The sequence below is a fragment of the Phalangium opilio genome, unplaced genomic scaffold (assembly GCF_054372755.1).
Source record: "Phalangium opilio isolate 3A_F unplaced genomic scaffold, DU_Popi_V2 ptg000045l_1, whole genome shotgun sequence".
Lineage (NCBI taxonomy): Eukaryota > Metazoa > Arthropoda > Arachnida > Opiliones > Phalangiidae > Phalangium > Phalangium opilio.
Genome location: NW_028324168.1, coordinates 1472390 through 1499945, shown reverse-complemented (window position 1 = coordinate 1499945; position 27556 = coordinate 1472390). Strand labels below are relative to the sequence as shown.

The following is a 27556-nucleotide window of genomic DNA, read 5'->3' as shown; positions in this document are numbered from 1 at the left end:
AGAAAAATAGGAAAAATGTGTGTAGGAATCAACGGAGATTTTTCAAACGAATTAATTTATGGACGATCCCGGGGACTGCTTCTCATTATTCATAATTATCTAGCCATGATTAAATGGAGGTTCAGGCTTTTTGTAAGTCAAACCCACGCGTCTGCAGACTATTCCTCGATCCAAGTGAAGACCATTATCGCGTTAACCACACAAAGATTAAATTGCAATGATTTTTTTTTGTTCCTAATTTGAAAGAGCTTCGATATTCTGATTGTTGAGTGGGTAATAGAATTTTTTTTAAGGCGCTGTTCTCTGGTGACGTAGGTATGACGTTAATGGAATTGATTGGTTTGTTAATTGCACGGATACGAAGGATGGTTTTGCTATTATACGATAGTCGGAATTGAAAAATCTGAAATCAGGTTCGGGGAAAATTTTCCAACGTGGTTTCCTACTCAGTAAAACCACCACTGACTTGGATAATTGTGATCTGAAAGTTTAGTCTGAAATCATGTTTAAAAATTTTCCCTAATGATTTACTTAACTTATCGGTATTAAGACTGATATATGAATCGAAATCATCATTTTAAATTTTGAAATCAGGTTTCTTATAAATTAAGTAAAATTACCAAGAAGAGATATCTAGTTTACTAGGGAGCCACATTTTCAGCTTTATCTCCAGTCCAAACGTAGGTCCGGAGTTAATCCCCGCCGCCTCTAAATTACAACCAGCATCTCATTGGTTCTTGAAAACTACGTCCGCGCGACGTGAATGACGAAAATTACGTATTTTCGGACTGAGGAGAGGAGAGGCGAAATAGCCTGGTCTCCTTTTACGTCCCCCCTTGTATTTTGAAAGGGGGACTGGAACTAAGGCGCGGGAATACTTAGGCATCTTATAACTTCTCCCTAGTAAACTAGATATCGCTTCTTGAATTACCTCTCGGTAAAACCTCTCACTGACTGACTTGGGAATTGAAATTTTGTTTGATGTTTTTTTAAAAAAAATCAGCTAGGTATACAAAACTTTTATTTTCTTTTCATTAAACCACGTGACGTGTCGTTCACACTAGGTAATCAAGCCTTCGCTGAAAAAAAAAATATGTAAGGTAATTTAATAGCGTAAGTTACTAAGTCCTTTAAATATAAGTTACTTAATCTGTAAAATTGATCAGAGGACCCCAAAAAAATATCAAATTTCACCCACATACAAAAATATCTTGACAAAAAAAATTGTTTCAAATATTGGTTTTAAATTCCTCATGATTTCCAAGGTTAAGATATGACGATCTCTTTAAAAATATGAAACCCTTAAAGGAAAGGGCAAGTATATGATTAAACGCATGAGTTATATAAAAAAAAGGTGCACTGTAACGTGTCAGATATGATTAGCCATTCGAAACGCGATTAGGCCTTTTTTGATACGGATGGTTCACATATTCGGAAACCCCCGCGCTCCGGAAGTTCGTGTCAATAAAAAAACTACTTAGGAATGGGGGGGGAGTTACTCGCCCCCTCGTCTTAACAAAATCATAATTTTTATGGCTTCCTTGAAGAAAATGGAATTATATATTATTATTATATATTAAATTATATAATAAGCACTGGGGAGTAGCCCTATTGGACGAACACGTCAGGTGGGCGGTACTAGGCGTCCAATAAGAGTACATCGTGGGAAAGCCTAACGCGTAGTGTTTATTAAGGAATCAGCGCTCTATTTTACAATTATATATTAAAATCTTTTTTAAAAAATTTATCTAATAATTAAAAATAGCCAATTTCGCTGAAATTTGAGGCATTCTGGGGAAGAATTATTTTTGGTTCTTGAAAATTAATTATCATAGATTTAATTATCTTTCTGTGCTTTTCTATTTGCATTTGCTATAATAATTAAGTAAACAATACGCTGTCTGATAATATACATATATTAATTTCGAATTACACAAAGGAGTGGCTGTAATTCAATACTAATATTAAGTTAATCATTTGTCAGCTGGTAAATCAGTACCGGATGTAGAACTCTATTATAGTATACCAATACCATACCCAGCAATTTTTATATATACTTATTCTATTATTTAGTCGAGTTAAACAGGCAACCCCACAATTTTCCACTTGAACTTTTACTTAACACGTGAAAATCGTCATAATGGGGGAGCCCTTGACTAAATTTCACACATGCACGCTTTTTTTCACGGTCCAAAACATCTTAGTACCCCTGGCACCCATTGTCTATTTACTGGTACATTATTACCATAAAAACTCAGCGCGTAGTTAAGTTACCTTAAGCCTTGGCTGAAAAAAATATACATTTTTTATTTCTCCAGACTTTAGGACTATTATTATGTGATTATATTATTACGTAATTTAGTTTTAAATTCCCTGGTGTTTGTATAGAGAGTATGTCAGTTGGGAATTTTGGGAGACCCATTTCCGGTCGCGTCTGCATGGTCTGTCGTTTTATCTTTCTGGATTTCTTTGGAAAAAAAACTACAATCAAAATAGTATTATTATTTTTTCTTTTTTCATTAATATATTTCTTATGTATTTATCTCATTTTTGCGGGGTTCTGGTTGGTTTGAATTGTCCTCTCACTCTCTTGTATTTGAAGATTAAGTACTTTTGCTGCAGGGCTGCAGGTGGTGAACACACACAGCCCATTTATGCTATAGAATTCTTAACTCAATTATCACATATTTCTACTTAAGAAAGTTGATTTTTTTTTCATTTAAAATTTTTGATTTATTTTAAAAACCATTTTACTTATCTGGAAATATTCCATAAGCCTTGGTTTTTATCAGAGATAGATTCAATTTTAGAAGTAAGAATAGAGAACAGAGTAATCTGGGCGCGCGGACCCCCTTCCACGGGACGGAGGGATATGAAAGAAGAGGCGGGTCATAGCGACAGAGGTAAAAAGGAATTACGTACTTTTTGCCGTCCCCGTGGGGAGGGGCTCTATACTGGGTGGTCTATGAGTTGAACTGAAGTAAATACTAACCGTTCTCCATTCCTACTTCTAAAATTAAATTATCCCTGTTTTTATCAATTTCATTTTTTTTTTCATTTAAAATTTTTGATTTATTTTAAAAACCATTTTACTTATCTGGAAATATTCCATAATCCTTGGTTTTTATTAGGGATAGATTAAATTTTAGAAGTAGGAATAGAGAACAGAGTAATCTGGGCGCGCGGACCCCCTTCCACGGGACGGAGGGATATGAAAGAAGAGGCGGGTCATAGCGACAGAGGTAAAAAGGAATTACGTACTTTTCGCCGTCCCCGTGGGGAGGGGCTCTATACTGGGATTTGAGTCGGACTGAAGTAAATACTAACCGTTCTCCATTCCTACTTCTAAAATTAAATCTATCCCTGTTTTTATCAATTTCACTTTTTTAAATCAAATTATTTTCGCGCGATTTAACAGTTGCCACGTGTTTCGTTAAGCCTTTGTTCTTCAATTTTGAAATGCGTGCGCTATGAGTCTATGACTAACTAAAATCACGTGTTTATTGAATACCCCGAGTAATTAATTTATTGCCTAATTTCTCCTTACTACCTATAGGTTTAACGCGAAGACTAAGGCGTACTGTAGGGCCAGCCACGAATATTCTGTACTCGGTACTTGGGAAATAACGAATTTGTTTTACTCATTGCTAAGGAATTTCGTATATTATAGTAATATTAAAAAAAAGTAACTAAACTCCCTTTTAAATATGATAATAATCTTTGGCCAATTATCTTTTTGAGTAATGAGTTATCGGCGAAGATGAAAGGGGCCAAGAAAAACCTTCGCTTGTATTCTACAAAACATTTAACCTTAGAGATAGGGAGTGTTGGTTTTCTTAAGTTTTAGACCAACTATATGCATGTTTGGAATTTTCCAATTTAAATACTCTGTTTAGTCAGTTTTTTGCTTAGACTCACTCACCACTCCGAGAGTTGAAGCGGCTCTCTAACCCCCACCCGTTTCGTGATTGGATCTTTTTGGGGGAAACATTTTTCTTAGTTGGTCATCCTTTGAGCCCTTACCGACAGAAAGATGAACCATTCTCAAACAACCTACGTTGGTTGGGGTTGTACCATCACTCTCCCCCTATCTCTCCGTTCCCCTTTATGGAATTTTAACAGTCCGGTCTATCAATGTGGATGGTAACGTATTGGCAGAAGGAAATTTACCTGAAGTATTGTAGTTGGTTATCTCTTAAATTGGGTTCTAGCAAGAAGTGATATCTAGTTTATTAGGGAAAAGGTATAAGATGCCTAAGTGTTCGCGCGCGCCATAGTCCCAGTCACCCTTTCAAAATGCAAGGGGGGACGTAAAAGGAGGCCGGGCTATTTCGCCTCTCCTCAGTCAAAAAATATGACTGTAATTTTCGTCATTCGCATCGCCACGCTGACGTGAGTTTTCAAGAACCAATGAGATGCTGGTTGTAATTTAGAGGCGGCGGGGATTAACTCCGGACCTACGTTTGGACTGGAGATAAAGCTGGAAGGAAATGTGGCGAATTTATACCTTCTCCCTAATAAACTAGATATCACTTCTTGGTTCTAGTATGCGTTTCATTTATGAATTTGTTAGCTGCAATGATAATGCTGGGTTTTGAGAATTTTGGGCAAAATTTCGTAGAGAACGTTGCCCCAATTGTAAAACTTAAAAACTAAAAATATGACCAAAAAATAACCGTAAATTGTCTAAATACTTCACGTTTATCAACTTCAACTATACGCCAGTGTTGTAGCCCTGCACCACCACCACTATAGCACGATTTGCAGCGGCGATTCATAAATTTGAAGGAAATATAAAGTGCCGACCAGTGGGCGCGGCTCAAAGATGGAGCGGGGACCATCACACGGGGTCTATAGTAGTAGTACCTACTAGTCTGTTCCCCCCATATTTTTTTTATTTCTTACCTATGACGCCACCTGCCTTCTAACCTATCTATAACCTTGGTCAAACTAACTTTATAGCGTATAAATCAAGCTAGAAATGTATTTAAAGCCTTGAAGAATGGTCTAAAGTTACCTTGACTAAATTGGGCAAATACCTTCACGTTTCTTTTTTCTTGGCTTCTTTAACGAGGCAAAATAATGTGTTTTTATTTCACTCTCTTCCCCCTCCTCCTCCTATTGGATGGATGGTTGGATGAATTCACTATGTTATATCATTCTTTTAAATGTCTACGGTATAATTAAACATGGCGACGGATTGTATATATTTGCATAAATAATTTTAATGTAGGTTTCCTTAATGTCCTGAAAATTTATAGCCCGTTTCAATTTTTTTACTATATCATTTATTTTTTATATGTATATCATTATTTATTTAACCATTGAAAAATGAGGGGCTAACCACTAGCTCTTGAATTACTAATCTACTAGCTCTATTACGTTGTTATCTTTTTAATTTCACTATGACAAAAATAGATAATTCGGTTCTGCTTTTGTTTTGAATTATTTTTCCGATTGAACCAATTAACTTAATTGTAAAAAATTTGAGGAAAGCAAAACTTTCCATAGAACAGTAAACAATACAGTTTTTATTTTTAAATTACTGTATACTAATTATCCTTGCTAATTAGGCAGACGAATTTTAATGAAGAAAAAATATATTTTGTCAATTAGTAATTAGCAAAGACCAAAACAAAACATCAGCATAAAGAAGAATTTTTAATTGGTGTTTTTGTTCAGACTCGAATGTCTTTTTTAAAAAAAAAAAGGGGGGGGGGGTAAGTAAATTTGGTTTGTTTGGCGAAAGGGTTATTACTTGTAAGGGTTCGTCAAATAGACGCTCGGGACTCGACGAATACCGATCACATATTTTACCGTTACATTCATAGGCAAATATAATAATAAATTTCTAAGAAAATCACATTTTTTATTTATAATTTTTTTTGTGAGAACCAAAAACTAGGGTGGTCCCCCTATTTAGCGTTGAAAGACAAAGCTAATGACTTCGTGTACTATTATCCAATCAAATTCTACTACACCTGTATCGTCTGCTTAAAGGGCTATAGGTATATAGATATGTAAAAATTTTAGAGGACACACCCCGTTAGAGATTGATGAAAAGAAAAATAACCCTTTTTTTGATCCGAACCGCGACCGACATTCCAAAATTGATGATAGACGAAAAGAAATCTATAAGAAATATATATAATTATATGTCCAAATTACATCACCAACAAATTCGCGCGTTCTTTAATTATCGTGATTAAAAAGTAGCGGGAAAGCTCTTTGAAGATTTGAATTCGATGATACTTTTTAATGCGTCATTCAACAGGCCAGGGAGAAACCTGGAATTTAATTAATAGGCCAAAATTGGTTAGGGATATATTTAAAAATAGGCCAAAATTGGTGAGAGAATTTATAATAGGCCATATTTGGTTAGGGAATTTAAAATTTCGTCATATTAGGTCAAGTAATTTAAAAATAGGCCAAAATTGGTTAGGAAATTTTGAAATAGGCCAAAATTGGTTAGGAAATTTTAAAATAGGCCAAAAATTATCGGCATATTTAAAAATAGGACAAAAATGATCGGGGTATTTAAAAATAGGCCAAAAATTGTCGAGTAATATTGTTTATTAACAAGAATATTGTTAACCTTAACTTTTGCCCTAAAATGGTCAATGAAGTCCCTTGAAAAATCAGGGAATCTTGAACTCAAAAATCTCGTGGCAGCCCTGGTACCACCACAAGAGTGTATATTTTTGGTGATGAAGACATTCCAGGTCGGGTTACCTTCCTTGGTTTACCATTTTTGTCATACATTGGGGAAAAAATGTCTTTTGTCGCCAAATTTTTCAGGTATTTTTTAGAAATATCTGCCACTCCATTGGGGTTGAAAAAAAAAAAAGGTACCTTAAGAATGGCACGGTGCTGGGTACCAGTTGGGGGTCCAGTTTTTACTTATGGCGGGAAGATAGGGGGTCAAACGAAGCAACGACTTGTCAAAAAAGATTGCTTTTGAAAATACAGGGTACCTAAATTTTTTTTTTATTTGGCGGGATTTGGACGCCTGTGGGTCTGCTCTGAAAAGAATTTCGTTTCCTATCTTTTATAGCGAATTCTCTGAGAAAGACCCCCCAAAAACTAACTCGGACCTACGATCATATTATGTACCTTTTCATATACAGCGTCCTTCTTTACCTGAATCCAGGTGTTGGAAGACAAACTTACTTTAAGCTACCTTTAGGGCCAAAAGACGTACTTGTCCAAAGGCGTCCGAGTGTCGCATCTTCAAATATATCCCCTTAGCTCAATGCGCATCTAGTAAACATATTATCTTAACACATTGTCAATACCTACGAAGCTGTATCATTTTAGGGAAACAGCAAAAGGACGGGTTTTCGGACGGCTCCTCCCATATGCATCTACATGGTGGGGGATTTTGTAGAGTGGAAGGTTAGTGGGGGAGTAAAGATGATTGGTTAAGCAGACGTCTGACGTTTTGTAGGCGGGGTTTATCCCTTACTGCCGTGTCCGTTTAGAGATATTTCAGTTGGCTGAGTAGTACGTAATGTCATACCAAGGTTCTGGCAGCCATATTGGTGGTATTTTTTCATCTTTTCTTCTGCATAAAATGTTTCTTATTCATTCTGGTGCAACAAATACATTGGGAAAACTTAATGTAGAGGGTTTAGTTAGTTATAAGCACTTAAAACGTGCTGTAAACATTTACACTTTCGGCCTAAAAAGGTCAAGGAAAATCTAGAAAAAAGTCAGGGAAAACCTGGAAAAGTCAAGGAATTTAGTTCTGAAAATTCCGTGGCAACCCTGTCTTAGCTTCTCCACCAAACGAAAGTTCAATATATACATAATTTACACCGCAGTGTTGCCAGGACGTTGATGAGTCAAGAGAGTAAATCTAGTAGTTCAGTTTGAATCAGTACTTGACTAAGAAGTTAATGATGGAAGAGAGGGGTGCAATTTTCTCTATATCTATCCCCCTTTTAGAATATATATTTCTATAGAAAAATGGGGCCCCATGTTATATTATTATTATTATTATTATTATGTACTTTGTTTGAATTCCAAAAGATTGGCGCCAAAAAAACTCCCCTGTTCCGAAGCGTAGCTGTGAAAAATATATCTTACAATGACTGTACCACTCAATCACTATGATAACGATTCTAGTTAAGGAATTACTCTTGTGTATATATAGATATATAACAAAGTCACTTGGGACCGTTAGCAAAGGCAGGGGGACTTTGTTAAAGTCTTATCGTTATCGCAGGTAACTGTGGTAAGTAAATTTACTACTGAAAACAAAGATAGGTAAATTCTTTCTTTGGAAACTTTTGAGAGGAGGGGTTTCGGTTATTTATTTGGGGAACTAACTCTCCTCGCTTTTTTTTCCTGGGCATGGTTTCCCGCGTTTATTACAACAAGGGTGGGCCCCCAATCCCAAACGCTAAGGTGTACTTGAAAAGAACAAATATTTTTCTTTACAAAACCACCCATTGCTTTTTTTCATTCTTCTTATTCTTTGGAGTATCGAATTTATGATCTTGTGGTTTACTACAAGTTTTTAGTTTACTGTGTTTCTTTTAAGGTAGTACTTTTGGTAGTGGATACACAGGGTTCGTATGGACATGGTGAAACGCCAAAAGGGATTTGGAGCCCTAACTCAGGGAAAATCGAAAAGATTTGGTTTTAGAGCGCAAAAACTTTGGGAAAATCCAAGTATTTTTGGTTTAAAGTCCTTAAACTTTGGGAAAATCCTATGATTTTGGTTTAAGAGCGGAAAACATTTGGGAAAATCCTATGATTTTGGTTTAAGAGCGGAAAAACTTTGGGAAAATCCTATGATTTTGGTTTTAGAGCGGAAAAACTTTGGGAAAATCCTATGATTTTGGTTGTAGAGCGGAAAAACTTTGGGAAAATCCAAAGATTTTGGTTTTAGAGCGGAAAAATTTTGGGAAAATCCAAAGATTTTGGTTTTAGAGCGGAAAAACTTTGGGAAAATCCAAAGATTTTGGTTTTAGAGCGCAAAAACTTTGGGAAAATCCAAAGATTTTGGTTTTAGAGCGCAAAAACTTTGGGAAAATCCAAAGATTTTGGTTTTAGAGCGCAAAAACTTTGGGAAAATCCAAAGATTTTGGTTTTAGAGCGCAAAAACTTTGAGAAAATCCAAAGATTTTGGTTTTAGAGCGCAAAAACTTTGGGAAAATCCAAAGATTTTGGTTTTAAAGCCCCATTAGTTTAATTGCTTGGTTTCTTTTTGGGAAGGAGGGAGAGGGAGCCAAGCAAACCGCTTAAACAGTATAATCTATTTTACCTGACATGTCACTCAAAGTGTACCTATATAATCCAGGGTTGCGTAGTAAGATTGTAATTTTATATTGGCCACACCCGTTGATGGTTTTTCTTTTTTTCTTGAAATCTCTAGCTATGGCTTTAAGAATGAATAGAAGAGATAGAGGGAGTAAGAAGGGGCCTTACCCATAAACGTTTAATGGATAATCGCGAATCTGAGGCCCGCTATTTCCGTCTGTGTATAGCTAAGGCTTAACACTATCGAGAGAATGGTAAGCTCTCCTATATAAACAAGAATCCGGCCTTAGTTTGGTTTTAGACTCTGCATGTGCATCTATTTACAGCGTGGATTAGCTATTTGAGGCTTAGCTACATGGGAGAGACATTTCACCTACCGCTGTCTCGCTGCACCTTGCGCGCGCCTTCAGGAACCAATGAAATCGCAGTTAGAAAGACGTACCAAGAAGTGATATCTATTTTACTAGGGAGAAGTAGTAAATTCGCCACATTTCCAGCTTTATCTTCAGTCCAAACGTAGGTCCGGAGTTAATCCCCGTCGCCTCTAAATTACAACCAGCATCTCTTTGGTTCTTGAAAAGTCACGTCAGCGCGGCGACGCGAATGACGAAAATTACGTGTATTTTCCGACTGAGGAGAGGCGAAATAGCCCGGCCTCCTTTTACGTCCCCCCCCCCCCTTATATTTTAAAAGGGGGACTGGGACTATGGCGCGCGAATACTTGGGCATCTTATACCTTCTCCCTAGTAATCTAGATATCCCATCTTGGACGTACTGAATAAACCACTTCAATGTAACTGAGAGGTAAAGATTGGGGGGTAAAACTTTGCCTTCTATCTCGCTTTTTGGCGCCGGCGCTGTAGTCTTTTTGTATCGTGATGGCTAATCCACGCTATATGAAATAGTAGTACACCACATCTTCATTCAATAGCGAGACCGAGTACAGGTGGTTAGGTAGGTAGGTAGTACGGTCATAAAAATCTAGTGCTTTGTTAAAAAAATAACATAGCTATAGCGAGAGGGTCATAAAAAGTACGGTTACGACTTTGGAATTGAGAGTAATATCCCCTTGGGATAAATAAGGGCCTTAACGAGCTGTGTGTGTGTGCTTGGAGGCCCCAAATACCGCTTATTCCGTCTCGTCCATTTTTTTGGAAATTGTATCTCTATCTGTTAATTGGACCTGACCGCCTTGTCGAAATACAACAAACACACCTATAATTATTGTTAAGCATTAAATTAATTAATTTAGTATAGTTTTCTGTTAAATTAATTAGTATTGGTACGCTATATCGTAAGGAAGAAACACGCTTTCTCAGTATCGGTTCCCATCCAGGCAACTTAAGCCTGGTTTTCACTGACCAATTTAAGAATACAGATCCCAGTTTTTACGCCCCCTCTCCGTCTAGCTTTAAACAGTGACCACAGAGTTTAAATTTAGAATAAACCAGAATCTTAACGATATGAGGGTGTGACGTCATATGTAATTTCGTAGTAGCAGATTATAGAGTGCACTGAAGGGGCTAGAGAAATTTCTTAACTTCAACTGCCCTTCAGTGTTGCCAGTTAGTAATTTGTAATTTGTAATTAGAGCATCTCTACAGGTTTGGAACTGAATTATCACTGAATCGAAGGCTGTTGTAGATTCATAGCGGTTTAATTGCACTCACAAATTGACTGGCAACACTTGTCTGCACACTTATCTATTGTAAAAGCAATCTCCCAGTTTTCCACGATTTAATAAAAAATTATTTAGTTACGTGTAAACCCGGCTTTAATAAAAAAAGGCACCAGCCACTACAGGAAGTATCGATCAAAAATGCCAGGATGTTGTCTAATAGAATGTTTAGCTCCCTATAGATTTTTTTGCTTTCTGTTTTCCCTCCCTCACACCCGGGATTTGAAGTATACTGTATATATATATAGTTTTGGGCCCCCTATGGTCCTATGGAAAGGAGCGTCAAAGACCCCAACCCCCAAAACCCAAAAATATATATACGCTTTAGGGGTGTGAAATTTACCGAAACGGTGGTGCCGGGAAAACAAACTGCCTGCAACACTCAATTCTTGTTACACTAATAATTTGGGAAAAAAGAAAAATCTTCACGCCTTGTTTTGACTTGCGTGTATTTTTGTAAAGTCAATAATTAGGCTTAAGTAAACCCAATATCAATAGCACCTGATATGAATGAATGACTTTTCCTAACGGTTTTTTTATGTCCGAAGATTTTTACGATGGGTTCCGTTTGGCAGTATTCCTATTTAGTACAATTTTTTATCTGTTTTACGTTGGTATCCTTTCCCTTTTTGCCCATTAAATCTTTCACCATTTTCCCGTTTAAAAAAGGGTTCCTGACAACTTTAGTACTTCTTGTCTGAAAATTTAGGCCTAGGCTTAAGTATTTTTTGGCGGGAAACTCTTCTTTTTTTTTAAGGCGCGAAAATCTCGCGCGTGATCGCTTTTTCTCGCGCGCGCCTTAATGATGGCGGGAAATCTTTTTTTGTGCGCGAATTTTATGGTCATCCCGCGTTTTGTGAGCCGTGTATAAATGAATTCTAGGTTGGGTTGTACTACCCCGTTTTTCGGAAAAGGGAGTCCGATAAATTCTCAGGTCATTTGTCAACTAACGGTTAATTTGGGAAAAGCGGCCCGGCTTCAAAAAGAAGATAAATTTTTCAATTGCAATTTTATGACCAAGGCTTAAGAAAAGGGGGGTGGGTTTTCTTTACCTCGTAATTAAGTTTTGATGCTTGCTTGTTTGTTTGTTGAAAAAAGAAATATTGGAAATTAAGGTATTGAAGCACGTGTTTTTGACGTAATGTTATCGCTAAGCCTTTGTGTTTTTATTACTTGAAATTTAATTCAATTGATTAATGATTGGTTTATTTTATATTATTTTAAACAGGTGATCATCTGAGGATATGTGAACGAGGGTTAACGTGTTGCACGGAAGAAATGGAGCATCGTTTGAGCAGTAGGAGTAAAGCGGAATTCGATAAGTTATTGAAGAATTCTGTTGGAGATTTGAGAAATATCTACGCACATAGGGCGCAGAAATTCGATGGTAAGCCTTGGCTTTGTTTTAATTTGCATTAGGCTTAGCTTTTATGACCCCTAAAAGGTCACGTTTACAATATTGACGCAAATAAGAGCGCGGGAACATCATTGTTAAGTATTGGCCTAGTTTAAAATATGTATTTTAGGCTTAACACTTCTCTAATTAGTTAATTGAAAGCAGTGACCCGTAAAGGTCAAGTTTATAAGTTAATCTCTAATTGAATCCCACAAGAAAACGTAATTTGTTTTGTCTAGTTGGTAAAAATGTTACGGTTTATATTACAATGAGGTTTATTAGAGGGTCTAAACAATCCGGAATGAATAAACAAGTCTCCATGCTATCAGAAGTATATAATACTGCTCTTCGAGAGAAGTGTACCAGCGCAAAGCGGGCGGGGTAATTGTAACATGATTCTTCCCAACATCATTTTACATTTGGAGTGCTCAAGGTTAATAAACCGAATTACATACGCGATTAAAATAGTTCCCTCATCATTCATTACTCTATTATCGCTGCTTAACTATTTGCCAAGGCGTATGCGCTTGTGCGTTTTTGTCCCACGTCAAGACAATCAAGGTTTGTTGGCTAATTGATTGCTGAGGATTTAGTATATAGTTATAGAATGCACCCTAGCACGGTGCGATGCCCATCTGAATTAAGTTTGATGAGCGGGAGAGCAAAAAAATAAGGTTGAGTGAGCCTGGAAGAATCACGTTACATTTAAGAGGATACAGAGTGTCATCCTTCTTCTATTATCCCCTTCTGATAGTATTTATCATAAAGATGAAAAATGTTGAACATCCCCTCGTTCTTTTTTTGTTATGGGAAAACTGATTTAAGCTAGATTTCGACGCACCATGGGATTCTAACTTGTTTAAATCCCATGAAACGTCTATCAAAAATAGTTTACTACTATACGGCCCCTTGTTCACCAAATTAGAACTAATACGCGTATAAAACTAGGAAGGTGAAGAAATAATTTTACTTGAATGTTTTTATACCCTACCCACTAACATATCAACAGCGCTGTTTTTAACTAGTTAAACAGTATGCTGGGTTTTTTTTTTCTTCTTCTCCTTGTTATTCAATGGCGGCCTCTTCAACTTAAGAAAGATGCCACCCATCTTTTAAGAGAGTTCAGTTGGTTTTCAGTTTAACTATAAGGTTAAATTTCACCTCTATCTATATTGAATTCTCAAGATGGGATGGAGTTGGGGAAAGAAACTGGATTCTTTTTCTTGATAAGCATCTCTGAAATATGTTACTTATAATCTTGAAGAAATATATTAACTCCATAAGTTACCGTAGATATTTTTTCTTAAATAAATTCAGGTTAGTAAACTACTAAGTTTAGTTCTTGCAGGGTTCATACAAACCTTGAGAACCTGGAAATGTTAGGGAAATTAAATTGTTTACTGAAAATCAGGGAAAACTCGGGGAAGTTTGTTTGCCCTTAAGGGTCAGGGCTCCTAGGGAACCTGGATAAGTCATGGGTTTTAAGTTTTTTCCCTGAAAAGTCGGAGATAGGTCAGTAATTTCGTTCAGACTATGCTTCGCCCAATAATATGTGACAGGTGTAATGAAGCGGGCTTTTATAAACACCTGAAAATGATCAGGGATATTGGCAAAATTTGGTCTTAATTCCAAAAGTTGTTCTATAAACATCTTGTGATAGTTAATAGTTAAAATTTTAATTTTTGACTGAGTACTTCGGTTTAATCTATTTCTGTATATACTCCCTATAGGATATAGTTTGCACTTGTAAGAAAGAATACAAAGTGAATAGAAAATAAAAAAATTCTTCACTAGAATATTTTTGCCAGCTTCTTTTTTCTTCTTTTTTTTTTTTTTTTTCTTCAAGAGAGGAGCTGGAATAGGTATATAAAGAATTTGCCATTCACACGTCAGTCAATCATAGTTGAATTTAAAAATATGAAATCTTTTGAACTAAACCGCTGTGTAATCGTTTTGCACTCTTTAGAAATGCCTTTCTTAAATTGCAACATTTTATTTTTTCAATTCTGGAGACTTTTTTTTCGGTCAACTTTAACTGGTTATATCTTTGGTTCTAGATTACTTAGATGTTATACAAAGGCACCATTATAAAATAGATGTTCCGTAGAGTAATCGCACCAAGTTTCATAACCCCTGGATTTTAAATAATTCCTCCATAACTGAATGAAAAGTACCTAAGTATAACTGAAATTTGACCCTCTGGAGTGTTTGTAGTATTTGAACCAATGCAACCATAATGTAGCAAAACCTTTGTAGCATATTTCCTACTATTTTGGTATTTTTTATCCCTACACTTGGTGAAATGCCCTCGTAACAGTTACAACTTTATGAATATTCGTAAATTCAATCTAACGTTTCAACATGAAATCCTACCATGGTATAGAGTAAACGCACCTCCCTGCCTTTGACTGTATTACGCTCTATGGGTAGTTAACACGGAGTGCCACTACTATAATCTAAACTTTTGAAAACCTCCCCGAAGAAGTTTACAAGGTCTTCTTGTATCAGGTTCTAAGTACTTAAGGAGAGGTTGGTAAGGTAAAGGAGGTGAAGAAATTGAGGCGCTGTTGAGGGCCAAGATGTATCCATTGGAAGCGTGCATTGCATTGTCCATTTTGAGCGTTAGCAAATAGACCATCAACCAAGGTTGAAGTTTTCCCCCCGCTCCTTTTAATAAGTGCTTCGTGAATGCCAACCATGTTTTTGAAAAATCTATAGTAGCAATAGCAAATAGAACTTAACGGACAGTGCGAAAGTAAAGAGCTCTCCATGAACAATAAATATTCCATGGCATTCCCATCCAGATCGATAGGGAATCAGCAAAAGAGCTGGGCTTGAAGAAGACTCCTCCCCTTTAATGGGATTTTATTAAGTTGAAGGCTAGTGGGGGAGTAAAGTTGATTGGGTAAGCAGGGGTATGACGTCAGGTAGGAGGGTTTGTTTCTGTACTGCTTTAAAGAGAAATTGAGAAATGCAATAATAGATAGTATGTACTGAAGGGGGCTACAGAAAATTCTTCCCCTTCTCTCAGCTTAAAATTCAGTGCAGTGTTGTCACGCCCTCTGTGAGTACTGATTCAAACTGAACTGCTAGCCTTTATCTCTGCAAAATTTTGACTGACTTGGCAACATTGGGGGAAATCTCAAATACCCCTTTAGTGTAAACTATGTATATATAATATTGAAATATGAGGCGCTGATTGGTCAACCATCTTGGAGTAAGCACTGGACACTGTCTTAGTTTCTGTTATTTTCTATTTGCTTTTGATGTTAGAACTGAAATAACGTTGATTTACTATTAGTTGGCGTTACTGTGCCCTTATACATGGTTTTCTTTGAATATTTATGATACTCTACATAGTTAAGTCCTCGATAATGTCTCGTGGAATTAGAAGTCTGATGATCCTTAATGATTTATGACACTTAGATAAGAGACTAGACTAAATAATCCCCCGGTCGCCTTTTGAGTGACATTCGCTCTAATGGGGCAACCAGTTCCAGTTTCGTAAAATTATTTCCAGATAGAATCAAAGACGTTTATATTTAAAAGGGACATTTGGAATTTTTAAAAAGACGTTTCAACATTAACGTCTTTTAACAGATAGATATAGATAAATTTTCTAAGATTGCTGGCGACAGTTTGGTGTGTATCTGTCTGACTTAATTAAGTTCTTGTAATCAAATATGAAAAATGAAAAAAGAAAAAATGTATATTTAGATTCAGGGTATCAATGACTAGATCTCATGTTAGTGCTAGGGGTTTTTTTTTTGTATTTGACTTAATTACTCGAGCGCTGTTTGTTGCAACCCTAAGTATTAGGTATCCTTGGAAAGGGGAGAAATGTGGCTATGATTACATAATCAAAGGAAATAATTCCTGTATCTCTTATAGAACCAGAGTTATGGCCCTCCAAATTTCGTGTCAGTGTTGTAGATATATTAACATTGATTTGGTTTAGTTCATCGAAGCGTATCAAGTCGAAAAGGCGTTACTTTTATCATTAGGCCATATTAGGCTTAGCATTGACTGCTACTCGGTATTTCCCGCCCTTTTTTTTAACATCATCACGCGGCACGAGCTCCGATGATCAAAGGTAACTCGCGCGGAAATAAATCTCCGCGTGTATAGCATTTGGCGCGTTTTTTACTAGTTCCGATCCCATCTGGGGTATAAGCGTTTTTAGCACGTGCTAGCCCTAACCTTTTGGCACGGTTTAAACAACCGGGATGCCTGCATTTTTTCCCGCCAAATTTTCCCGCCGCTTTTTCCAGACTGAAACATACTTGTAAAGACCCTAGTTGTTGCCCCTTTTCTGACGTAACACAGCTGGTATAAGTCTAGCCTAAAAAATTACTCCTAGAAAACAAACTTCTGGAGGGGGTTTTTTAGGCTTAAGCTTGTGTAGTCATTGTATATATAATCATCCATGAAATGTTACAGTTTTTAGGCCTAATTTTTAAAATTGTAACTAAGCCTTGGTTGTTAATGTTTTTTTTTCTTCCGGCAAATGACAGTCTGTGCTTTTAAAGTATATTAGAATTCAATTAAAATTAATGTATACTGCCAATATATTATCGATTATTGACATCGGAGCCAATGAACCTTTGCATCATGAAGTTGCGTTAAATTTATCATTCAAGTCAGACATTGTTGAATTATTTTAAACAAGAATATTGTCTGAGTCATTGTGGCGTATAATATTATCTGTCATTTCCATAAAACAGACGTTGGTTCCGTATGGGAAACAAAAGGTTATATATCCGACTTCTTGTACACTTCCGTTTAGTCATTTTTACTTGACATTAACCTATTTCTTCGTAATCGAGGACCTCAGTTTAACTTTCACTGAAAACTAACGTCGTCTGCTCTATCTAGGGATGAATGCTGAGTCATTTTTATCCCGATCTCCCTTTAAGCCTAACTTCTGGGAGATGCGTATATGTTTGGTCTATTTCTGGTACGTAATACCAATCTAACTTAATACCGCTGGTAAAGGCTGACGCGTCTAACTGGTAGATAGGTTAATTTAGTCCCAAGTTGCGTTGACATTTTTGGGAGGCGAGAATCGAGGGGTTCTCTTGACGAATCTGTTGAATGTCACACTAGAGGGTTTGTGTCATTTGAAGAGTTCAGTGAATTCGTTTAGGTTTGGATGCGAAGAGGGTGGGATTGGTTTTATTGAAGATTCCCATTGAGATTGAGGCGTTTAAACATTTGGGAAGTTTTTAGCTTCTGCGGTAGTGGAAGTGACAGACGAGGATATCCTCAACATATTTGTTGGGATGTTCCTGATTTTTACGCGCGTTTTTAGCCTTAACAGGAAGTTTGGCTTCCGTTTAGCGTTTCTTTAGGGTTAACCGTCATCATCAATGTGTTATATTTTAATTGGCTAAAGTTTTCATTTAATATCAGGGATGTTTAAAATGTTTTTTAGTTAAAATCAGGGATTGCTTCAAAAGAACTATTAGTTTAACCATAAGGTTATAAGTAATATGTTCCATAAGTATGACACTACCTATACTTCGTAATGTTAGAGACTTACAGCTCGAGCTAGTTCGAGAACGACAAGCGAGAATTGATTGACTACACTGGATTTTTTCAGTCAATCTTCCTATTTAGGACCTGGGGGATATCCATGAAAAAAACCTGGAAATATACTTGTAAAAAGCCGACCCTGGAAATATACTTGTAAAAAGCCGACCCTGGAAATATCCTTGTTAAAAAAACCACCCTGGAAATATCATTGTTTAAAAAAACCACCCTGGAAATATCATTGTTAAAAAAAACCACCCTGGAAATATCCTTGCAAAAAAAACCCCTGGAAATATTCTTGTAAAAAACCCACCCTGGAAATATACTTGTAAAAAACATACCTTGGAAATATACTTGTTAAAAACCCCTGGAAATATGCTTCTAAAAAACCTGGAAATATCCTTGTAAAAAAAATCCCTGCAAATATCCTTATAAAAAAACCACCCTGGAAATATCTGGAGATGTCGTGGAAAATACGGTTTTCAAAATGTTGTCTTTTCTAGACTAACTAATGGGGCTTCCAGACCCCGCGGGTAAGGAAACATCTGTGGTCTGCTGGGTTGATCCGAGACTACGTAACCTCACCTTAAAACAATATATATTTACGAATTTACGACCTTTGACCTGTATGGAATTTTCCGATTGGTTTAGTTAGAGACCCCCGTAACATTTTGGTGGCTTCCTATTGGGTGACAGTTGCGACGTTATTGTGTGTGTGTATGTCCCATTCTCTTTATCGTATATTTCTTTCATGGGGTGCTGAGCTGATAATGTGGGGCTTGTCGGACCCCCAGTCTGTGTGACTATACGTAACCTATATAAAATTTGACAAGGGTCATTGACCTGGCCCCCTCTATCTATACCTAGTATTATTTTATTGGGGTTTCGAAGCCCCCAGCCTGTGTTTGTTAAAGGGGTTTTAAGTTAAGCCTAAAATTAGGCTTAAGGATTGTGTTCGATAGTTCGATACACCTAAATATTAAATACTAATCGTTTTATTCTGAAAGGCTTCTAAATTTGGGCCTATTTTAAGCCTTATTTATAAAAGTCTCACGAACTAAGTTGTTTTAGTTTCAACAACAACAAAATATATTAAACGTAGGAAGAAACTTTAGGCCTATTTTTGGCTTAAATTGATTCAATCAAAAACTACTTTCGATTAATATAAAATTCCAAACAGGTATTATGTTCGAACCTCTTTTCAAATAAAACCAGTGATAAAATGCTATTTTTAGTATAGAAAACCCAACTTTATTGGTTCACTTCTCTCTCCTACCCCTAACCCATTCGTTTTAAGCCTAATTTTCTGGAAAAGGCTTAGCTGTACAAAGAAAATGAAACGCAACCTTTTTTTGGAAACGAGTCTCGCGCGCGGAATGAATATATATATTCCGTTGTCATGGCAACGATACTCTCCTAGTTGCTATCGAAACAGCACGTGCTCTTCTTCTGCTCTTTCTCTACGTGATTCCAATACACTGTTAGGCCTAATCAACTTAGTCGAAACTTTATATATCGAAAGTCTAGGGGAAAAAGAAGTAGCTAAGCCTTGGAGAGTAAATAATATAAAATTTCAGGTTTTTGGTCCCCCTTTCCCCAGAAGTTACAGCCAATTGTTTTATGAAGCGGCGGTGTTAGGTGTCCAAGGCCCAAAGTAACATATCATATAGTGAAGAATATTAGGAAGGAACTAGTCGTAAATCATCGTTTATAAATGTAAATAAGATCTCAGAAAAGTTCTTTTTAAGTTTCCGGAGCAGATATTGCAACCATTATTTATTCCTACATTTTTCTAGGAAAAGTTCTCAAAAATTCGTTGGAAAATTCCCTAAAGGATGCTAAGCCTAAACAAACACTCATTTCCTTTTCTTAAAAGAGAAACACTTGTTTTCTGAGATATTTCGTATATTTTACGGAATAAAATTTAAATTTTGTTCCCTAAAATTATAAATCTTGATATTATTCAACTCCCTATGCGAAATATTTGGAATATTTTGGAGGAGGGTTTGAAAAAAAAAACCTGATAGACCAAGGCTTAACACCGTCCGTGACTATGCAGAAAACAAATTAGAAATGGCGACGAAGCGTGAAACCCTTTTCTCCGTTTTGCATTATATAACGTCAGCTATGTTACGCTATGATCAATTTACTGGTGTCCTGAGAATGTTAACATTGCTATTGTAAAACACCTAAGCCTTTGATAGTGGTGTGAAGTGACCCTGAGTTTTAATTTTAGGCTTAAGTCATTTTGAACACCACACCATTTCCAACGAATTTAAAATTTGAAACGCTGAAGGGTTTTTAATTATTTCTCGAGGGCTAAAAATTTTACATGGATGGGAAGAGACCCCCTAACGTCGTCTGCTATTTTATATTTATTTGTTATTCGTCTATTTTCGTCTTGTGAATGCATTAGACCGAGGCTTAAGTTCCAGAGGTGAATTTCCTGATTCCAATCGAAGCAATTAGCGGGGATTTATTTGGCTTCTGATAGGATATTCCCTTTAGAAATAGAGACCAATTGTACGGAAGCTTTTCGAGGAAAAGGGGCTCTTTTATATAGTCTTATAAATACCTTTTTTTACTAGCTATAAAGGATTATTTGGGATTCAAAGCAAAGCTTCTCCACCCCATCTCTCCAATCTCAGTTTTCCTGGAAATAAAGAGTCCTTTTACTGTAATCAAAGAGAATATACCATTGGTATATTCTCTTTGCTGTAATCGTATAGATTGATATCTTACACTCCATAGGAATAGCATTACACCCAACTTTGGAGGCTCATACCTCTGGTTCTACTAGAGATACGGGGATGTCCTTTGAGTATGTTATAGTCCAATTTGCCCCCCATCCAACCATACTAATAACTTGGGAATCGCTAAAACAGGGGCCGAGTAATTGAGCAAAATGTTCATAAAAATATCCTCCATAGGAATAGCATTACACCCAACTTTGGAGGCTCATAACTCTGGTTCTACTAGAGATACGGGGATGTCCTTTGAGTATGTTATAGTCCTATTTGCCACCCAAACAACCATACCAATAACTTGGGAATCGAGTGAACAGAACCTAAGTAATTGAGGAAAGTATTCGCAATCATACCTCCCTCCATAGGAATAGCATAGAATTATCTCTTTATGCCTTTCGGCACGTGCATTATTGGTATAGCGATAGGAAAAGTGTAAGAGGGGGGGGGACTGTGTGGGAAAACTATCTCTGTCTTTAAACGAAACCATCCCCCTGGTGTGTGTGTGTGTGTGAAAACTGCATTGGAAGGAGTGAATATTTTGAAGCATTCTTCTCTTTTCTTAGTTGACACGACCTAGCAATGCTCCCCATTTCTCTGATCCCTCGGAGGATGGGGAGGAATGTTTCTCTCCCATCCTCCCAAGAGATTGGACCGTGAAAGAGGTTTTACGTTGTCCCGGTAACTGAGTGACTGCTTTAATCATCTACCCCATTCTATCCCGATTCCAGACAACTTGTCAACACCATTCTCTTGCCTGTCTCCGATTTCTTTATACAAAAATCCCTTGTTCTCGCACCTAGAATTCTACTTACCTAAGTTTGGGAATTGTGGGGTTAAACGCAGGAGGTCATGCTGCCACTTAGATTTTGGCTTATTTCCAGCACTATTGGAGTCGTCTGATAACAACTGTAAAATAATTTGTGAATTTTGTGATAAGTAGTCATAGTCATAGTCAGTTTTCATTATCATTCAGTTCCAATGGTTTGTTTCTTTGAATATTTAATTGTGTGAAATATAATTAGTTTATTAAATATGGATTGAAATATAGAGATTAGTTCTTTATAATTTAGCTATCAACTTAATTATTTATTTAAATTATGCACCTGACCCTTGGGCTGCTTTAAAGTTAAGCCTTGGTTTATAGTCTGCTACTACGAACTTTCTCGTGACGTCATACCCTTCTATCTCTTACCTCGGTTTTCTTGGCCCATGGTTTTCGCAACCTTATTGGAAGTCGCCAGGTCAGGCCATACAATTTAGATTACCAATAATTGGCCATATGTCTAATCAGCGCCACTAGCGGATGGTCTGAAAACTACTCCCATAGAGACTAGGTATATTTAAGCGGGTTTGCAGAATTTCCGTCAGATGGCGCGGCGTTCGAGCCACCTGGCGGAAATTCTGCAAACCCGCTTAAATATACCTAGACTCTATGGGAGTAGTTTTCAGACCATCCGCTAGTGGCGCTGATTAGACATATGGCCAATTATGTCATGTCCCCTTAGCTTCTTGCCCTCTCAGAGTCTCAGTATCACTCTATAGGCATAAATAGACTTAATTTAATTGAATATTAATGTAATTTAAGTATTTAATTATCGTTAATCTAATCAATTTTCAATTTATTTCCAGAATTCTTCCGATTTATGTTGGAAAAATCAAAGAAGGATTTTCACTCGATGTTTCTTCGAACGTACGGTCTCCTTTACGAAACAAATTCGTATCTCTTCGATGATATGTTCAAAGATTTGGAGAAATACTATCATTCTGGGAATGTCGACTTAACCGATGCCCTGGACACGTTCTTCGATAGATTGTACCGTAAAATGTTTCAGGTAATTTAATTAAACGCTTAATTAATGTTACGAAATTACCTAAGCCTAATTATGTATATATATTATTTAATAGGTACTAAGCCTATTTAATGTTACGAAATTACCTTAGCCTAATTATGTATATATATTATTTAATAGGTACTAAGCCTAGTTAATGTTACGAAATTAGCTAAGCCGGTTTAATGGTACGAAATTAGCTAAGCCGTTTTAATGGTACGAAATTACCTAAGCCTATTTAATGTTACGAAATTACCTAAGCCTAATTAATATTGCGAAATTAGCTAAGCCTAATTATGTCCATTTTATTAAATAGGTACTTAATAGCCAGTATTCTTTTACGGAGAATTACTTGAGGTGCGTCGGTGAACACATGGAAACGTTAAAACCGTTTGGAGATATTCCACAAAAATTAACATTGGAGATCAAGAGGTCGTTCGTTGCTACCAGAACTTTCGTACAAGCCCTTTACGTTGGCAGAGATGTCCTCAAAGTTCTATCTGAGGTAGGAATTAATTTTATTTAAATATTGTTTAATTTAACCGCGATTAAGTTTAATTTACTTATATATAATAATTTTTTCGCGAACCATGTGACGCGGTTTTTGTTATGACGAAGTCTTGGGGTCAATGTATGCCATTGTTGTTGTTAGGCAAGGCTTAGGCAGTCACGATGTTCTAAAGAAAACAATAGAACGTTAAACTTGAGTCACCTCTGCGGTGCTAATAGATAAATAATCGCCCATTTTTAATTGAGCAACTTCAAACTTGATTAAAACAAAGGGAAAGGCCAAAACTACCAATTAGTTTCTTTAAGAAAAGTACTTAGTAGTTGTAGTTAATCGTTCAAGAACTTAAGTGGTACTTTGGTAAAGATTAAAAATAAAACTTTTTTCTAAGCCTTGGTTTCAAATTTGAACTAGATCGTTTTCAAACTTAAAATAGACCAGTTTCTAAGCCTCGTTTTGCAAACTTTATAGACCAGTTACTAAGCCTCGTTTTCAAACTTAAAATAGACCAGTTTCTAAGCCTTGGTTTCAACCTTAGAAGGTTAACAATAAGGTCGTGTTATGGAATGTTTCTGGAGCGCAAATTGGGCCTAACTAGCGTTTGTTTCTTCCTATATCACCTTTAAAGGAAATAAGTCACTTAGGTTAGGGAAATCACGTGACCGGATATGGTCATTATATATTAACTTAAGTCAAAACACCTTTGCAATTTCCTGTTACAGGAAAAGATAAAGCTTTCGGAACTATGAAGTTATTAACTTTGGGAAGATTAATGCCTTAGTTTTAGATATACGGTATATAATGTGAGCTCCGAAAATTATTGAAATTTCGCTTTCCAAACACGTAATTTGTTTCAGAAAAAGGTTCACTTTGTACGCCACACGTAATTACGAATTAAAAGCGCATTATATACCCTCCCCCTCTTATCCAGAATTTACTGAAATGATCACGTGAATATTATAAAGATAGTTTTCATTAAAAGGGCTCCCCCTTTGGGACTGTTGTCAGATATTCGGTGATCAGAGTGAATGTAGTAAGTAACAAAATCTTAAATTTTGATGAATTTAAATGCTAAAATAATTTTCATTTTGAAATTTATTGTTTTAACTTCGAAGTAGTTTTTTTAAGACTTCTTTTTTTTTTATTAATAAGCAGTGACTTTTGAATGGCAATTTCTGCAATTCACACAAACTGCTAAATATAAAAACCCAATAAATTCCGGTGGGCTGGGCTTTAAAAAAAAAAATAAAACCCGGAATTTTTTTCCAACCCTGAATCAATATATTCAAACTTCAAATTATTAAAGAATATACTTGAGATTCTGTTAAATTCATGCGATTATTCGGTTAAATTCATGGAACAACATAAGCAATACTTGAAAGAAAAAAATGCTATATCAAAGTTTTTAAATAAATCTAGATTCAAGCTGGACTCTGTAAGACTTAACTGAAGAAAGAAGAAAAAACTATTAGGGTCGTTCAAATGCTATGTAATTTTCTTTTAGAATAATCGAGGGTTTCTTATTTATGGCTGGCTACGTTGTTAGAATTGAAAATGTATTTCAATTTGATACGCGTTTGAACACAGTTTACTCACACACACATACACACCTTTTGCGAAAATATACCTGGGGGCCCCTCTAAAGGTAAACACAAGTTTTTAAAACGTTTCAGGAAAAAAAATCTGTATTTGAATTAAACATCACAGTAACAAAATAATGTATTACCAAGAAGTGATATCTAGTTTATTAGGGACAAGGTTAAGATGCCTAAGTATTGGCGCGCGCCATAGTCCCAGTCCCCCTTTCAAAATACAAGGGGGGGTTTAAAAGGAGGCCGGGCTATTTCGCCTCTCCTCAGTCGGAAAATATGACTGTAATTTTCGTCATTCGCGTCGCCGCGCTGACGTGAGTTTTCAAGAACCAATGAGATGCTGGTTGTAATTTAGAGGTGGCGGGGATTAACTCCGGACCTACGTTTGGACTGGAGATAAAGCTAGCAATGTGGATGAATGAATTTATACCTTCTCCCTAGTAAACTAGATATCACTTCTTGGTATTACTCTAAAGCTCTGGTCGCGAATAAAAAAATAATATAATAATAATTTCTTCTTTGCTGGGAGTTGGTTGAATTACAATTTGTTGTTCCGCAAAGAGCGAGTTTTCCGATAAGGGAACAAATCGAAACCTTGTATTGGTTGTTAATCTAGTTACAAAATTTACGCTTTCAATTCCGAATTTCCGATTGGATGGAGCTTTACTTACTTACTTACTTATACTTAGTCAATAGGGGCGTCCAGGGAAACCAATAACTTGGACTTAAAAGACTAAGGGCCAACCAAAAACCAAGGAAGTTCACCTTGTATAGTTCTTTTCGTACCTACAGCGACAGGGTGTTTCTGATAAGTCTGCGAACCATAAATTGAGGGGGATGTTCTTTGGTAAAAATCGATTTTGAGTCGAAAATGTAACTTCTATCTATGACATTTTGGTTGTCCTAAGGGACACTGTTTTCGAGTGAAGATTGGAGGAGTATTTTACGGATGACCCCTTAATTAAATTAATTAAGAAACTGATTTCAAGACGATGATTTCTAATTTAATTATGGGGTCATCCCTAAAACACATAACAAATCATAACTGGAAAACAGTGTCCCTTAGGGCAATCAAAATGGAGATAGAAGTAACATTTTCGACTCAAAGAACATTCCCTTTATTTATGGCAGATTTATCAGAAACACCCTGTATATCTCGGGTATTGCCACACGCTATATAGGGGCCATCCAACATTGATTTAACGGTATTGCAACCGAAAAAGGTAATGGATATCGTAGAAAAATAAAATCCTTATACGAATCTGGAAAACTTCCAACGTTAGGTACGAAGGTTGTTAAGTTTTATTTGCGGAAACCCGAGGCTTAAAAGGGGTTTGCTCAAGAGCTTTTTTCAATTGAACTATATGGGTTTCCAGTTTCAACTTCTATCTCTTGACCTGCAGGGGGAGATCGTATTTAATATTGTATGATTTTTGGTTTGCAGGATACAGTTTAGAAATTCAATTTCAGGAAAGGTTTTTTTTTTTCAGGTCAAGCTGGGAATCGTAGTTTATTCAAATTTAATTATTTTGATTCATTTGTTATGTATTAAACTAAATATATTACGTATTATTTATTTAGCAAAATTAACATCGTAGTTCTGACCTTCCAAAGTTTGTCTTTTATTCTAATAAGCCACGTGGTAAGTGGATTAAAAATATATATATTAATTTTTATTGAAGTCTTAGTTACTCAAGCTGTGGTTGATGTAGGTCCAATTAATTGGTACCGTTAAATAGAGGACAATTGTATCTATCACATCCTCAACGCGTTTTCCTTTAGCATTTAAATTACCAGAGTTATGATGATCCAAAGATTGTCTTAAGGCCGACTTCCAACGAAAAGGGTTCTTACGAACTGAAAACCGAGCATCGAGACTAACAATGGAGCGACCGTGCCGATTTTTGAATCCCCGCTGGGGCAAAAGTTGGAACGGTTCTAGCGAACTGAAGATGGACAATAGAAATCCTTTTAAATTTATTTCCTCTCGAATTTTTGCTTTCCCCTGAAGGAAATTCTCTATTGTGTATCTTCAGTTCGCTAGAACCGCATTACACGGCTTTCAGTTAGCTAGAACCCTTCCATCTTTTGCCCCAGCGGGAGTTCGAAAATCGGCACGGTCGCTCCATTGTTAGTCGGTTTTCAGTTCGTAAGAACCCTTTTCGTTGGAAGTCGGCCTTTAATTTTGACCCCTATGGCATGTCTATCTAAAAATTGTTTATCATTTTTTTGAAGCCGTAATTACTCGAGCTGTGGTTGATGAAGATCCAAGTAATTGGTACCGTTAAATAGTGGACAGTTGTATCTATCACATCCTCAACGCGTTTTACCTTATCATTTAAATTACCAGAGCTCTGACGCTCCAAAGTTTGTCTATATCGCAGCAGTGGCAATAGACCAAGAGTACTGATACCATTTACACCAGAAGGCCAGGCTACTTGTTACTGCGCTTTGTCCTTCAAGTAGCCTGGCCTCCTAGTGTAAATTGTATCAATCCTCCTTGTCTGAAATCTATATATCCAAGATAAAATCCTAAACAATGTGGACGGATATCCATCCATAAATGTACCACCCATAAATCTTTAGTTAGAACCCATTGCAATGCTAGTTAGATCGGGTGATAATTTCGTCTCTCCCCAAAATCTTTTGAAACATTACGACATTGGGGGGTAAATGTCACTATCTTAGTTAGTAGTGTTGTTAAAGGCAGGGGGGGGGGGTTACCTTTTAGAATTAATGTCTCAGGGGGCCCTGATCGGTAAAACACAAAAGTTACTTATGGGAGAATCGAAAAAATAAAAAAGGTATATTACCTCTACTATACCGCTCTGTCCTAAAAACCAACCGTATGGTAAAAAATGATTCTACCTTTGACAGGTCGTAAGTTTTGGGGGATTTTTTTTTTCTTCTCTGTCTTTTTTACTGGGAAATGTCCAATAAACCTTTTCGACAAATAAGTGGGGTTGATACATTGCCGTCTCTGCGCATGCACTGTCATGATACAAGA

General features: G+C 36.5%; 1 protein-coding gene across 2 annotated transcripts in view; it reads left to right on the top strand.

Moving 5' to 3' along the window:
- LOC149676639 (glypican-6-like) overlaps nucleotides 1–27556 on the top strand; it is a 62764-nt gene that overhangs the window by 10477 nt on the left and 24731 nt on the right. For both annotated transcript variants that reach the window (XR_016366502.1, XM_089837695.1), the window contains exons 2-4: nucleotides 12174–12332; nucleotides 22250–22452; nucleotides 22766–22954. Coding sequence is in view for 1 of the 2 variants with exons in the window: in XM_089837695.1 (XP_089693821.1) it covers nucleotides 12174–12332; nucleotides 22250–22452; nucleotides 22766–22954 (551 nt within the window). In the remaining variant the exon portion in view is untranslated. The remainder of the gene's footprint in view (nucleotides 1–12173; nucleotides 12333–22249; nucleotides 22453–22765; nucleotides 22955–27556) is intronic.